This window comes from Nicotiana sylvestris, chromosome 9 (genome assembly GCF_000393655.2).
Source record: "Nicotiana sylvestris chromosome 9, ASM39365v2, whole genome shotgun sequence".
Taxonomy (NCBI): Eukaryota; Viridiplantae; Streptophyta; class Magnoliopsida; order Solanales; family Solanaceae; genus Nicotiana; species Nicotiana sylvestris.
In genome coordinates, this window is record NC_091065.1 from 52,362,243 (window position 1) to 52,376,896 (window position 14,654).

General features: G+C 35.8%; 1 protein-coding gene across 1 annotated transcript; it reads left to right on the forward strand.

Moving 5' to 3' along the window:
- The first annotated feature begins 322 nt into the window (after positions 1-322).
- Positions 323-14,288, forward strand: LOC104214051 (E3 ubiquitin-protein ligase CHIP-like). The gene is made up of 8 exons (XM_009763643.2): positions 323-727; positions 815-882; positions 968-1,031; positions 1,584-1,655; positions 13,211-13,344; positions 13,437-13,587; positions 13,677-13,787; positions 13,868-14,288. The coding sequence occupies exons 1-8, from the start codon at positions 611-613 to the stop codon at positions 13,991-13,993; spliced, it is 843 nt and encodes a 280-aa protein (XP_009761945.1). The 5' UTR covers positions 323-610; the 3' UTR covers positions 13,994-14,288.
- The last annotated feature ends 366 nt before the right edge of the window (positions 14,289-14,654 follow it).

Below are 14,654 nucleotides of genomic sequence, written 5' to 3' on the forward strand. Positions count from 1 at the left end.
AAGGTGATAAAGTTTAAAGAGAACTATAAAAATAACAGTAAGTAAAATTTAGAACTTAAATATTTATGTTATAACCAATAATATGGGTATTATGTAACTTCTTATATATTTTGATACGGTATCGATATTTTGCTATTTTAAATACCGAATGTGGCATGTAACTTTTGAATACCGAATACCTAATACTCCTACCATTTTTTTTTTTTAAATTTAAACTAAATACCATATTAAATATCACAATATGGAATACCAAATATCTGAATTTTCGCTTTCGACTTTCCCTAAACGTGGGCAGTTTCAAAATTGGATTAACCGGCAGAATAGCCTAGAACTATCAAATGACGGCTCTACGATTGGTGATGTTATCAATGCTCCCAAATAGTCAAATTAATTGTGGAATGTTCCTGAAACGTGCCGAGGGAACGGATTCTCATGTCGTTTTCACCAAAAACCCCTTTCTCATTTTCCCTCCCAAAAACAATGCTTCGTTCTTCTCATTTCAATTTCAATATCATATCTATAATCCATTCGTGATTACATTAACAAAAAGTAGTCCATATCTTCAGAGAATTTTGTCCTAGAAAAGAAAGATAGGGTTTCGAGTGGAGAAATGTCACCAATAGTGGCTCCCTCTGCGGCGGCCAAACAAGCGGAACAACTGAAGCAAGATGGCAATAATTACTTCCAGAAAAATCGATTTGCCGCTGCCATCGATGCCTACACCGAGGTGAGAGAGCTCTATTTTTTTTTTTTTTTGGCTTTTGAATCTTATTTTCATCCATTTATTTTCTAAATTTCTGAATGGATTTTATAGGCTATTACATTGTGCCCTAATGTTCCCATATATTGGACCAATCGTGCTTTGTGCCATCGGAAACGCAAGTACGTGCTCACAACATTATATTCTTTTGGATTTTTTGTGATTTCTTATGAATGTTCATTTGTCGTCGTCATTTTTGGTTTATAGTGAGTGGACCAGAGTAGAGGAAGATTGTAGGGAGGCTATTCAGCTCGATCACACTTCTGTTAAGGTCTAACTGCTTGTACTATTTATGAATTCACATTGGTGTTTTCATGATTTCATCTAATCTCTCCATCAACATTCATATTTCCTTTTCCCATTTTTTCTAATCTGTGATGATTACAATAACTAGCTTGAATCATGCTGCAAATTTTCTGAAATAGGAAAGGAAAGGGAAATGAGTTTTTTGCAGGACGTCTCAGCCGGAGCATAAGCTGCTTGTAATGAGCATTTCTTGCCATTTGTCAAAAAAATACTGGGAAAATATTCGCTGGAACTATTATTATTATTATTATTAATTATTAATTATTATTATTTCTGAGAATTGTTTTTTTTTTCCCAACTCTGAGAATTGTTCATTTTGTAATTTAAGTGTACAAATTGAGGCATCTGTAAGTTCAAAATTTTAGAAATTAAATTTAGCTTGTTAGAGTTTAGAACCCTAAATGGAATCATTTTTACATTGTTTCAAATCTCTTGTTAATTCTCTGAAACTTTCAGCCTTTCTAAACTTGTGGAGCTAGAAATTCTGAGCTCTCTAAAGATAATAATGATTTGACAGGCGCACTACATGCTAGGTCTTGCATTGCTACAGAAAGAACAATATGCTGAAGGAGTAAGAGAATTAGCAAAGGTAAGGACACTTGTCTCTCTGAACATTTATTTTGCATATTTGTCCATGGACCCCAACTTTTTTGGAACTGAGGCGTATAATAGTAGTTGTTCTATGTTTTCCTCTGGACTAGTCATGTGTTACATAGCAATCATGCATTACCTGTTATATGTTCGATGTATTTCTTAGTTTAAGCAGCAGGTTTTAACTGTTTATAAAATCAAGTGACTTGACATTCATTTTTCAAGGCAGGCTTTTCTTGTGCTTCTCTTCCTCCTGGCATTATTACTTCTCTTTCTTTTCTTTTTTTCTTTTTTTACAAAATCAACCTTCATGCATTTAATTTGTATTCAGATTTATAGTAAACTTCTATATTATTGCTCATTTCTTGTGTGTTAGACTTTTTACATAATGAAAGTTAGTAGGCTTATTTGGTGGAAGACTAGCTTTCTGAACTGTATATGGTTTCTAATAATGTTTCAGACTTTTTCTGAAACTGAGTTGTGCGTGTCATCTTTGTGCAAGGCTAATCCAATCCTCTTTTTCTTTTTCAAATTTTATTGGATGTCCCTGAAGGAATGACTCTTTCTCACTTATTTTACTCAATTTCATGAATGGCAGGCTTACCTTTATGCTTTGACCTAAGTAATTGCTCCAGTCAGTACATTTTATGTAGCACCATCTCTTTCGTAGTACTTTCCAAAAAAAAAAATGACACCTTTCTGTATTTGAAAAGAAAGTAATTTTAAACTTCCATTTTACCCTTATGCTTTTATAGCAACAAAATCTCATTGCATGTTTAAGATCGCAAGCTCCAAAAGTCTTGTTTTCTTTCTTAAACCCTGTGTCTAATCAAACTACATTGCATAACTTGAAACGGAGTCGTATATAGAATTTAGGATTATAGTGCTTTGCATAGATCCTTTCACCTTTCACCTAAAGTATAGCGCCACACTAATAATTCTGTTAGAAACTAAACTTAGCATCTTTCTTGTTACTACTGGTTGATCATCGGTGGTAATATATTCAGGAGTGCCTCTCTAAGCTTTCTTAGAATAGCTACTCCCTCTGTTTCAACTTGTTTGAACGTTTTTGGAGTGCAAGGGTCAAATTAACTAATTTTCGGTCTAAATTCGGGCATAGATTCTTTTAGTTTTTTGAAATAAAATTTAGATATTCAGGAACTACATAAAAAGTACTATAAGTTACAATAGATAAAAATTTAAAATATTTAAATATTACTTGCAAAAACATGGTCAAAGATAACCTTGTTTGACTCCCCAAATAGTAAAAGGTTCATTCTATTTGAAACGGAGGTAGTATTAGACAAAGAACAAGGAATAGATGGACAAATCTTGTGCAAGGATTATACTAATTTATGTGTTTGTAGATTTGATTTTCTCTTTCTGGAAGGTGGATTGTATTTGCTCGGTTATACATTTCAAATGGCATAATATGAATCTGTTGCAGGAATGCAATTTAAGAAACCTGAGATGTGCAACTGGGAAAAGTTGAAAATACCAAATTAAGTAATTGACTAAGTTGGCTTTCAGAGGAGAGGTTGTTGCAGCTTGAATAAAGTCAGTATTAAAGAGTAGGTTGTGAGCACGTAGATGATGAAAGCTGAAACTAATGATGTACTTTAATTGATCCCACTACGGAACTGAAAATTCCCATGAGAGAGATCCACAAATTTTTTATGTGAAGCTAAATAGCTGATAGTTAAATTGAAAGAGTATCTAATTCCAGGAGAATAATAGCCAAGTGAACTAACTATGATATTTAAGTGGAGAAAGGTAGAGTGGTGGGCCCATCATCCCGAGTTTAGAAGGCTGTGGTTGGCCTCGGTTCCAGATGGATTTCTCGGTCATAAGAAAAAAAATTAATAACAAAATATCGGGAAACTTCATTTATTTAGTCCAATAAATATAAATTAGACCAAGAAACTAAAGTTGTTAGTTGGTTGAAGAAGAACTTGAGAAACAAGTTAAAGAACTATACTCGTGTCATCCAAATGACTACAAGTATGCTCTGGCTTGAGTAGGACAAAAACATCTCTATTTCTAGAAAACAAGTAAAGAGTCTGGCATATCTCATTTTAATGTATTCGTCAAATAATAGCCAACTTGTAGCGACATTTATGTTGCTCGTTTTTGTTCCCAATAATTACTAGAGAAAGTAGAAATTGTTCATCAATTTGTGCACTATTTCATGGACAAAAATTAGCTATAGACATCTTCTTGTTATTCGTATATTTACTAGTTTGGATGAGTAATTTATTTCTTCAGTAGATATTACTCAACTGTTTGTTTCTATCTTTTTGTTTATTCTATTATTATGGTGTGCGATTTGAGTAAAAATTTACTATTGTCATAAACACAAAAGTCGAGATGGTTAATGAAGTGTAGTATGCATTTGTGAAACGTATAAAAAGACCTCCTGTTTCATAAAATATAGCATAGCATTTATTATGTATAATTTAGGGTAGTGTAAAAGAGATTGGTATAGGAATGTACCAACAATTGAAAATGTGGTGACCATTGAAGAGTATAAGAGCGCTAAGAGATAAGCTACGAAAGCGATCAATGAAGTCCAAAGTAAAGCTTTAGTTGACTTGTATCAAAAGTTAAGAGACGCACGGATAAGAGAAAGAAATGTATAAGTTAGCACAACTAAGAGAGAACATGGGTAAAAGGGTTTAAGATAGGTGCAAGGTATTAGAAGCAATTTCCAAATGCCAACTAGTATTGACAAGAGATACATCAGAGAAAGATGGAAATGTTATTTTGATTAACACAAATTCTGAGGATAACTTATGGATCCTTATACATCCATGCAAGAGAAAAAGCTATGCTAACCTCGTAGAAATTGGTCATGATGAACTATACAACACTATATTCAGTATAATCCTATATAGTGTGGTCTGGGGAGGGTAGTGTATACGCAGACCTTACCCCTACCTCGTGGAGATATAAAGGTTGTTTTCAATAGACACTCGGGTCAGGAAAGCATAAACACCATATTAATGAAATAAGAAATAAGAAGGGGCAACACCGAGAAGCCATAGAAAAGCACCATAAAAAATAACAAGATGTTAAGATGATCAAAATGCAAGAAATGACAGGTAGTCATCGAAACCTAATACCAACAGAATGCGAGAGCACGTACTAATACTATCGGCATGAACAATCTAAACTATCTAACCTACTACCCTAATCTTCGACCTCCCCACCTTCCTATCAAGGGTCATGTCCTCGGTCAGCTGTAGCTGCGCCATATCTTGCCTAATCACCTTTCTTAATTTTTCTCTGACCTACCTCTACCTCTCTTTAGGCCCTTCAATGTCAACTCATCACATCTCTTTACTGGGGTGTATGTGCTTCTTCTTCTCACATGTTCAAACCATCTAAGCCTCGCTTCCCGCATCTTGTCATCAATAGGGACCAGACTCACCTTCTCCCTAATAATTCCATTCCTAATTCTATTTAACTTGGTGTGCCCGCACATCCATCTCAACATTCTCATCTCTGGTACCTTCATCTTCTGGATATGGGAGCTCTTGACTGGCCAACACTCAGCCCTATACAACATAGTCGTTCCGACCACCGCTCTATAAAACATACCTTTAAGTTTTGACGGCACCTTGTCACACAGAACTCCGAAAGCAAGTCTCCGTTTGTTCCATCCCGCCCCAATACGATGTGTGACATCTTCGTCAACCTCCCCACCCCCCTATATAATAGACCTAACGTACTTAAAGCTACCTCTCCTAGGGATGACTTGTGAATCCAGCCTCACCTTCTCTTCCACTCCCTGAGTTGCACTACTTAACTTACATTTCAAGTATTCTGTCTTGGTCCTGCTTAACTTGAAACCTTTAGACTCCAGAGTCTGCCTCCACACTTTTAACCTCGCGTTAACACTGCCTCGCGTCTCGTCAATCAATACAATGTCGTCTGTAAATAACATGCATCACGACATCTCCCCTTGGATGTGGGGTGTCAGTACGTCCAGGGCAAACCAAAAAAGGGCTGAGTGTCGCCCCCTGGTGAAACCCCATCATGATCGGAAAATGGTCCGAGACCTCTCCCATCGTCCTCACCCGAGTCTTTGTTACATCATACGTGTCTTTAATTGCCCTAACGTAGGCCACCAGTACACCTCTACCTCCAAACACCTCCATAGAATTTCCCCCGGGAATTTATCGTAAGCCTTTTCTAAGTTGATGAACATTATATGCAGGCCCCTCTTCCCCTCCCTATATTGTTTTATCAATCTCCTAACAAGGTGAATGCCTTTTGTACCCGAACGCCTTGGCGTAAATTCGAACTGGTTCTCGGAAATCGAAACACTCCTTCTCACCCTTTCCCAAACCTTCATAGTATGACTAAGCAACTTAATACCCGATAGTTGTTGTAATTTTGGATATCACGCTTGTTCTTGTACAAATGAACCATCGTGCTCCACCTTAACTCTTTGGGCATTCTTTTTGTCCTAAAAATAATATTAAATAACCTAGTGATTCACTCGAAGCTTGCCTTGCCCAGAATGGAAAAAACTCCACTGGGATTTCATCTGGCCTGGTTGCATTGGCCCTGCTCATATTATGCATAGCTCCCACGACCCCCTCAACTCTCATCTGCCTACAATACCCAAAGTCATAGCGACTCTCGGAGGATTCCAAATCACCCTGAACAATGTTTCTATCCCCCTCCTCGTTTAAGAAACTATAAAAGTAAGTCTGCCATCTCCGACGGATATACGCCTTATCCAACAAAACCCTACCTTCTTTGTCCTTGATGCATTTTACTTGGTCCGAGTCACAGGTATTTCTTTCTCACCTTGGCTAGACTAAACAACCTCTTATCCCCGCTGTTACCTTCAAGTTCTTCATACAAATGACCAAATGCTCCAGTCTTAGCCATCGTAACGGCTAACTTCGCCTCCTTCTTAGCCAACTTATATCACCTCCCTATTCGACCTCTTGTCCTCCTCGTCAATGCTTTCCACTAGCTTCAGATATGCCTCTTTCTTGGTTTTTACCTTTTCTTGGACCTCTCCATTCCACCACAGAGTAGCCCTTCAAGACCCCTAATACCTCACTTACAACTTCTCTGATGCAGTGCGCAGTCGTATTTCACATAACGCTCGCGTCCCCACTACTCCTCCAAGCTCCCTAGTCAGTAGCTTAACCTCCAACTGCTGCGCTTTGTCTTCAGTCAAGGCTCCCCACTTGATCCTAGGTTGGCCATATATCATCCTCTTCCTCCTCTTCCTTGTGATCTCAAGGTCCATGACCAGAAGCCTATGAAAAGTCGTGAGGTTCTCACTCGGGATAACCTTGCTATCCTTGAACTAAAGGATGCCATAAAATAAGAATTTGGAAAGCTTGTGGTCCAGATGATAGCACTATAGTTGTTTGGAAGTGCCTTACAAAGGTTGAAGCAGTTTGCTTATCGAAGCTATTCACATTACATTAAGGACTAAGAAGTGAAAGATGCCAAATAGTGTTGTCAAAGGCAAAAAGCGTTAAAAAGTAGTCCAAGTCTACTGGGGCTTTAAGCGCAAAAAGCAATTAAAGTGTGGCTTTTAGCTAAAGAAGGCACAACGAGGAAAAACAAATATATATATATATATATATATATATATATATATATATGTATGTAATGCATGAAAAAAGTGATAATTTCATTCATAATGATTTCTTCAACAATTAATATATCTTTTTGCCAATTATACTTGTTGTTTTGTACCGCTTTATTCAAGATAGAACTTATAGGCAGTGAGGCACCTTAATGCCTTGCCTACACTGAAGCGCAACCTAAGTGACCCTGAGCTTTTCTTAGTTTCAGGGCTTAAGCTCACCTTAAATGAGCCTTTGACAATACTGATGCCAAATGCGTGGAGAATTGTGTACATTGTTAGGACATACAAGAAAAAAAGAGGTACTATCGTGGTACTAAACTTACAAGTTATATATAGTGGAACTTTATGAAATAGTGATAGCACAAATTTATCTTTTACTTGTCAAAAAAGTGACAACACAAATTCAAGTATTAATAGGGAACAGAAAATTAGTTTGAACTTGTGCCTTGTTCATATAGAACATATGTTTATGTATGTGAAGACAATTGGTTTAATTTTATAGGAATAGAAAAAAAAGGATCTACATAATACTCATTGGCCTAGATAGTTGCTTGAGAAGAAATTAATTTATATCAATTATATAAATGCTTAAAGCATATGTACGAAGATCAAGTGGGAGGACAGTAGAAGGATATACATAGGAATTTCTATAACTGCGGGTTTAAATCAAAATTTGTCTTGGGCTCATACTTCCCTACTCTAGTAATGGTGCATCCTATTTGCAAGATGATGCTATATTGATTAACGAAACCAGAGCAAGAGTCAACCAAAAGTTGGACATGTGAGGAAGCACTCTAGAGAATAGAAGCTTGGGATAAAGTGGAAGTAAGATGGAATGTACTCTGCATTTAGCTGTCACAGGTAAGATGAAGTTGAAGTAAAGCATGCACAATTATGGTATTTAGATGCAGCAATTGATATTTTTAGGCTCAATTTTACTAGAAAAATGTATGATTTATGAAGATGTAACACATAAAATAAAAAATGGATGGGTGAAACGGAGGGTGTTATGCAATTGGAGGATAGCTACCAAGCCAAAATTTAATTTCTATAGAACAATTATTAAACTAGAACTAGTGAAGTTGCCCGCGCTTTGCGCAGGCATACAAGACATCAACATTAAATTTATAAAATGATATTTTCGACTTCTTCTTGTTGTTACTATTCTATTATCGTATTTTATCTTGTGCAAAAGTTCTATTCGGAAACAGCCTCCCTACTCCAGGGTAGGGGTAAGGTCTGCGTTACGCACTACCCTCCCCAGACCCCACTTGTGAGATTATACTGGGTTGTTGTTGTTGATATTTTTGACTTCTTGTGAAAAGAAGAAATGAAAAATTTTCATGTAACCTTGACCAATCTATAACTAATTTGAATTATTTATTTCTTTTTCACTTTGAGTTATAAGTTTGACTTTAATATACATTCCATCCAATATAATTTGAACTATTTAGCTATTTTTTTTGTTTTTGTTTTGAAGGCTACTTTGCTATTTGAAACAAATCTACTCGTATTTCTTCCACAACTACCTTAAAGATGAATCTTCTGGCCAAGATATAATATTTTTCATATTGATAAAATGCCTAGTTTTATTTCTCAAAATAATAGGAAGCTGGTTTTTTCTCTTTGATCGATCAGATCATTTGGATTATCAATTTCATTTTCAAGGGAAAAAAGTTCTCTAAAACTTTGAAAAATAATTAATAATATAGCTGGTGGTCTTAGGTCTATATAGAACTACACTAAATAACAAAAATCAAAATAAGATATTGACAACAACTAAACTAATGACAATATTTGACATGTAAAATATTCTTATGAATATAAAATAACTGAAGAAACTTATGATAATTAAAGTAATTTTATGAGATAAAATTCAGATATGACCTACTGCCTTTGGGATTGTTTATATGAAGAATCAACCTAAATAGACATTCACCCAATCGCTTAAACTTAAAATAGCCCGTGGATGTATAATTTGTAAATAATCCATGTATAATCATCATCTGCAAAAAGAAAAAGAGGAAAGAGAACAAAAGAAAAAAATGTAAAAGAGAAAGGAAAAAACAAATAAATCCCACAAATTAGACATTAGCAAAAAAGACGAAAAAGTGAGAAATTGAGAATACAAGAGATTAAAAAATGTTAAGGTATTCAATAATCTATATAGTAGTAGAGAAAGCATCAAATATCAAATACTGCTCAAATTATAAAACAAAACGTATGCAACATTGAGTACCAATGCAATAGTATTAAAAATAAAAAAAAAGAGGAGTAAAAGATCCCTATATCAGTGGTGGAAAATGACAAAAATAAGTTAGCCACAATAACAAAGAAATCAATAACAGAGATTGAATGACAAAAAAGTGAGAATGCAAGATATTCTAGGAAGAAGGAATTCTGAAAGCTACAAGTTTAAAGTGGAAAATCAAAAGGCAGAAGAGGTAATAACAGATGTATGGTTTCTTTTCCTCCGCTGCTTCTGGACTCTTCTCCCTTCATAGCTATTGTTGTCTTCCTGCAACTCACGTCTTCGAATCATCATACCCAATTTGTTCATCGTGTCGTAATATAGATTGCAAGATCACTATTAATGTCCTTCATTTACTACCAGCTAATAAAAAGGTATTAGAAATGAAAGGTTTTGGAAACTGAAAATGGGGCAGCAGATAGTTAAGGGACTTTTCGTAACTGAAATTAATATAATGAGATGTAATAAATGCAATAGACAATGATCAATTTTTAAGTATTGAATAAATTAAATTAAATGAATGAAGGGGAAAAAGGCAAAAAAAGGAGAAAAAAGATAAATAGGATCCTTGGCCAAAGAGAGGTGCCAAGTCACCTTGTCCATTCCCTCTTTTATATATATATATAGATGAATGAATTATTCACAAGATGAGTATCATGGAAATACAGAAGTTAAAGATAAATTTAGTGTCACCGGTAGATTAGATTAAAAGTGATATCTTTTGTTTGAAGGTTGAACAACATAGTAGTCAAAACAAGAGATCTTCAGAGTTGATCTGGTCATATCTTACGCATGCGTACTATGATAATGGAAGGTGTTAATTGCCAAAAGGGAAAGGTAGACTTACATTTCTACTAAGTTGCTCGGACTTGGGCGCGGGTGTCCAATATGGGTGCGGATTTAGAAGTCTAATTTTTCATGATCTAAATTTTAAGATTCGGGGGTACGGATCCAGGTACGGATACGAATGAGAGGATTCGGCAAAAAATAATTTAAATATCTAAAATTAGAGTAATAAAAATACATTCAAGTTATGAGACATTATATGAAAAATTATAGGTATTTCAAGAAGGACAAAATATTAATCAAAAGGAGAATCCCAAAAGAAGATAAAAGAAAAAAGACTGCCATAGTGATTTCTACATACAAGGTATCCCTTTTTTTTTTTTTTCAATTTCACAATAGCTTTTGTTTTGATTTCAAAAGTTATTGTATTTATCCCGAATTTCTATGTCGATTTTGGTCAAAGTATCCAAAATCGATTAACCAAATCCGGTACAGATTCCACATCCGCACACATGTCGTGTTGACATGGATGTGGCACCAAAAGTGAAGAGTCCGCGCAACTTTGCAATTCTATGTGAACTTAGAAAGTAATGGCACCCGATGGAAGTAAAGAATCCATTGATTAGTTAGAACTAGGAGTGACAAACGGGCGGGACAGGTCGGATATGGTTCGGGTCGAAAACAGGTAATGAAAAAATTGATAAATTATCCAGCCTGACCCATATTTAATACGGATAAAAAACGGGTTAATCGACGGATGATACCATGGCTTCTTGCATATGATCACTTTTGGGAGAATTCTTAGTCTCTCTAACTTGAGGAACACCCAATTTGAGACTTTATAAATATAAAAATTAGACCCATTGGTTATTCATTTTCTAAATGGATAATATAGTTCTTATATCCATATTTGACACGTTTTTAAAAAAATCATTATTCAACCCACTTTTTAGTGGATAATATCGGTGGTTAACTGTTTTCTTTTAACCATTTTGTCACCCCTAGTTAGAACTGAAGCTTAGTTGTGGTTATCTTACATCACCTCTTTACATTTCTTGTAAGCTTTATTTGGGAGAGAATTATTTTCCAAATTGGAGATACTAGTGAATTTGGAGAATCTCTCGTTTTAAATAGCTAATATGAAGTGGGGGAACAAGAGCATCTAAGCATCTTTACCGTGAAAGAATGCTATTAGTAGATTTATACTCAGAATCAGGTATTTGACCCAGACCCTTGGCCATGAAGACTAATATGGAAGACTAAACTACTTACCAAGGTTATTTGTTTCAGTTGGATTGCTCGATATGAAGCCTGCTTAACACAAGATAATCTCAATAGAAGAGGCTTTCGACTGGTAAACAGATGTTATATTTGTAAAGAAAGCTCATAGAATGTCAGTCACCTGCTTTTGAATTGCCCAGTTGCCACTGATCTGTGGAACATGTTCTTTTTGTCTTTTTGGCTTGAACTGGGTCATGCCATTGCATATAAGAGACATATTTAGAGAGTTGATACAGCCATCAAGAAGATCTGGTTGATGATTCTTGCAGTTATTTTTTGGAGTTTGTGGAATGAAAGGAACCAATCTCAACTCCAAATCACAATCTTAAAGCTAATTGTTTGCTTGCACGTTTTAGCAGGGTTAACCCTGTAATTAGCACTGACCACTTTTTGGACTTTGTTAGCTCCCTAGTTATAGCTTAACACATTTTAAAGGGGCTTACAAACTCTTGTTTTTATGTATTTTTGTCTTTTGATTTTGTAACTATGCATCTACGTGATTCCTTTCTAATGAAATACCTTACTTCATCAAAAAACGAATAGCTAATTTGAAGAAACAAATTACGGATCCGTGAAATGATACTACTTGAAGTAGATTGGAGTAGATGCCGAGGATATATATGGTTGACCCCAACTAATTGGACACTGAGGCGTAGTTGATGATACGGTTGGTGGTGGCATGAACAGGATTGTGCTAGCCTAGGCCTTGGTTTGTGGTGAATTATTATTTATCTAGTCTATTAAAAAGCTAGGGAGACAAAATTTGAACCCGTGACCTCAAGGTTATGACCCTTGCAAGCTACCAAACTGCTTTTTAAGTTATTTTAGAATATAAGCTTTTATTGTGTGAGGGAGTATTTTTCTTTATTGTATGAGGGAGTAAAAAGTACTCCCTCAGTCAATAAAGGCTTAAGCTATTCCTAAAGATCGATATGGATCATTACAGAGGTTTTTTGACTAACATTGTGGATTAAGGGGTTTGAGGAACGCTTCAGGATTTTATTATCTGCCTTGGCAAAAATTTGGTGCGATTAGTGCATAAGAAAGCCCCTTGAATCTTGTCATCTGCCCCTTTAGCTTGGGTCCATCTTCACGTGATCTGGTACTCTAGCGCAATAACAAGTGTTGAACCAAGGATGGCTGGACTACTCGAGCTAAGCTCTGATACTTTAAGTCATATTATCTTAGCAGTTGTCATTGCTGATTACAGATAACATCTCATCATATGAGCATGATAGTTCGTTACCAAGGAAATAAAATTACTTCATTTTGAGTTGAAAATTAAAAAGCATGATCGAGGTGCTTTGAGCATATGTTGTCCTGGTTTGTTAATCATCACGCGAACTACCAGTGTCTTAAATCTTGAGTCAGTTCTTGGCACAGGAAGCCAATTTGTAATCCATCACCATTTAAATTCAGAACTTCTGTCCATTAAGGTTCTGGCACAAATGATTTATTGATTTATTTTTGTGGGTATAGCATGACTTTTATAAAGAAGTTTGAATGAATATATTTCTGTTGTACTTATCATGAGTATGTTCAAAAGATGATTCTAGGATATTCATCTTGCTTAATTATCTTTTGGTATAACTGTTTAATGTATCAATGATAGGCATTGGATCTTGGAAGAGGTGCTAATCCAAATAGTTACATGGTTGAAGAGATCTGGCAGGAGCTTGCAAAAGCAAAATACTTGGAGTGGGAGCATGAATCTTCAAGACGCACTTGGGAACTTAAGAAACTGAAGTAATGACTCTTGCTGTAAAACTTATAAATTTGCTTTACTTTCCTGGTTTTCACAGCAATCACCCATTGTTTCTCTTGTATATGTACATCAGAGAAACCTGTGAGTCAGCTCTCAAGGAGAGACATGGGCATGATAGCTCTCAGATAGAAGGGTTCATAGATAGATCGACATCCCTGTTGAAGCAACTGGACGCTTTAGGCAGGGTTTTCAGGAAAGCTGCAGAAGATGATACTCCCACCGAGGTCAGTCTTTTGGCTTTATTTCCTTACTGATTTCTCTATATTGTGTGTGTATGTTGTGTTGTCCTCTGACACCTGCTAAGAGTTAACAGGTACCTGATTACTTATGTTGTAAGATCACACTTGACATTTTTCGTGACCCTGTCATCACGCCCAGTGGGGTTACATATGAAAGGGCAGTGATTCTTGACCATCTGGAGAAGGTAAAATTGGTTCATCCACTGCTTTAGCTCGAAGGTTTCGTTGTATGTTCTATTAATATTTCCTGTATGTGGCAAATTAGGTGGGAAAGTTTGACCCAGTCACACGGGAACCCCTTAAACCATCTCAGCTGGTGCCAAATTTGGCTATAAAAGAAGCTGTACATGCATTTTTGGATAAGCATGGCTGGGCATACAGGATGGGTTGAACCTTTTCTTGGTATGGTTGATAATGGTTGATAAATGTCGACTGGGTCTCTCATTGTTGGATGCCATATCCAGCCTTATTTGTCATTAACCCTGGTTTACCATGTAGTGATTGTTCTTACAGTTGTACAGGAGTTCTTTTGTGATGGCTTATTGGTGTTCATCAATTGTACAGTACTCTTAGCCAGTGTTTGTGTATTGTTTTAGTGGTCTTTTTTCTTATCCATGATGTTACAGTGATCTTGTTTATTACATGAAAGGATATTCTAAAGCGTTAATTGATAGACAATTTGTTCCCATGTGGAGAAAGACGAACTGAATTACTTCTCTTAAATGGTGCATACAAAGTCTTGAATCTTGGTTTCACCTTGCGTTTATGTCCCGTTTGTGATTTTGGACCTGACCAATGATGAGTGACCATTTTGAAATCTTTGGCTACAGGAGTAGATATTAATTTTATTCCAATCAGAAGAATGATTAGTCAGTCATTGGTTGATCATCTTCTATTGCTTCTTAGATTGATGCCAGTTAATAATTGATTCACGAGTTATATTATACAGCTTGTCTCTGTCAATTGCATTGTCGAGTAATATTAGTGGCCATGATTTGCCCATGGAATCTTCATCTCCATTATATGCCAAGAGACAAGGAAACAGAAATCTA

Coding starts and splice junctions, on each gene's coding strand:
- LOC104214051 (XM_009763643.2), top strand. CDS start 611: ATGTCACCAATAGTGGCTCCCTCTGCGGCGGCCAAACAAGCGGAACAA. Junction 1,032..1,583: donor TCGATCACACTTCTGTTAAG/GTCTAACTGCTT, acceptor ATGATTTGACAG/GCGCACTACATGCTAGGTCT. Junction 1,656..13,210: donor GAGTAAGAGAATTAGCAAAG/GTAAGGACACTT, acceptor TATCAATGATAG/GCATTGGATCTTGGAAGAGG.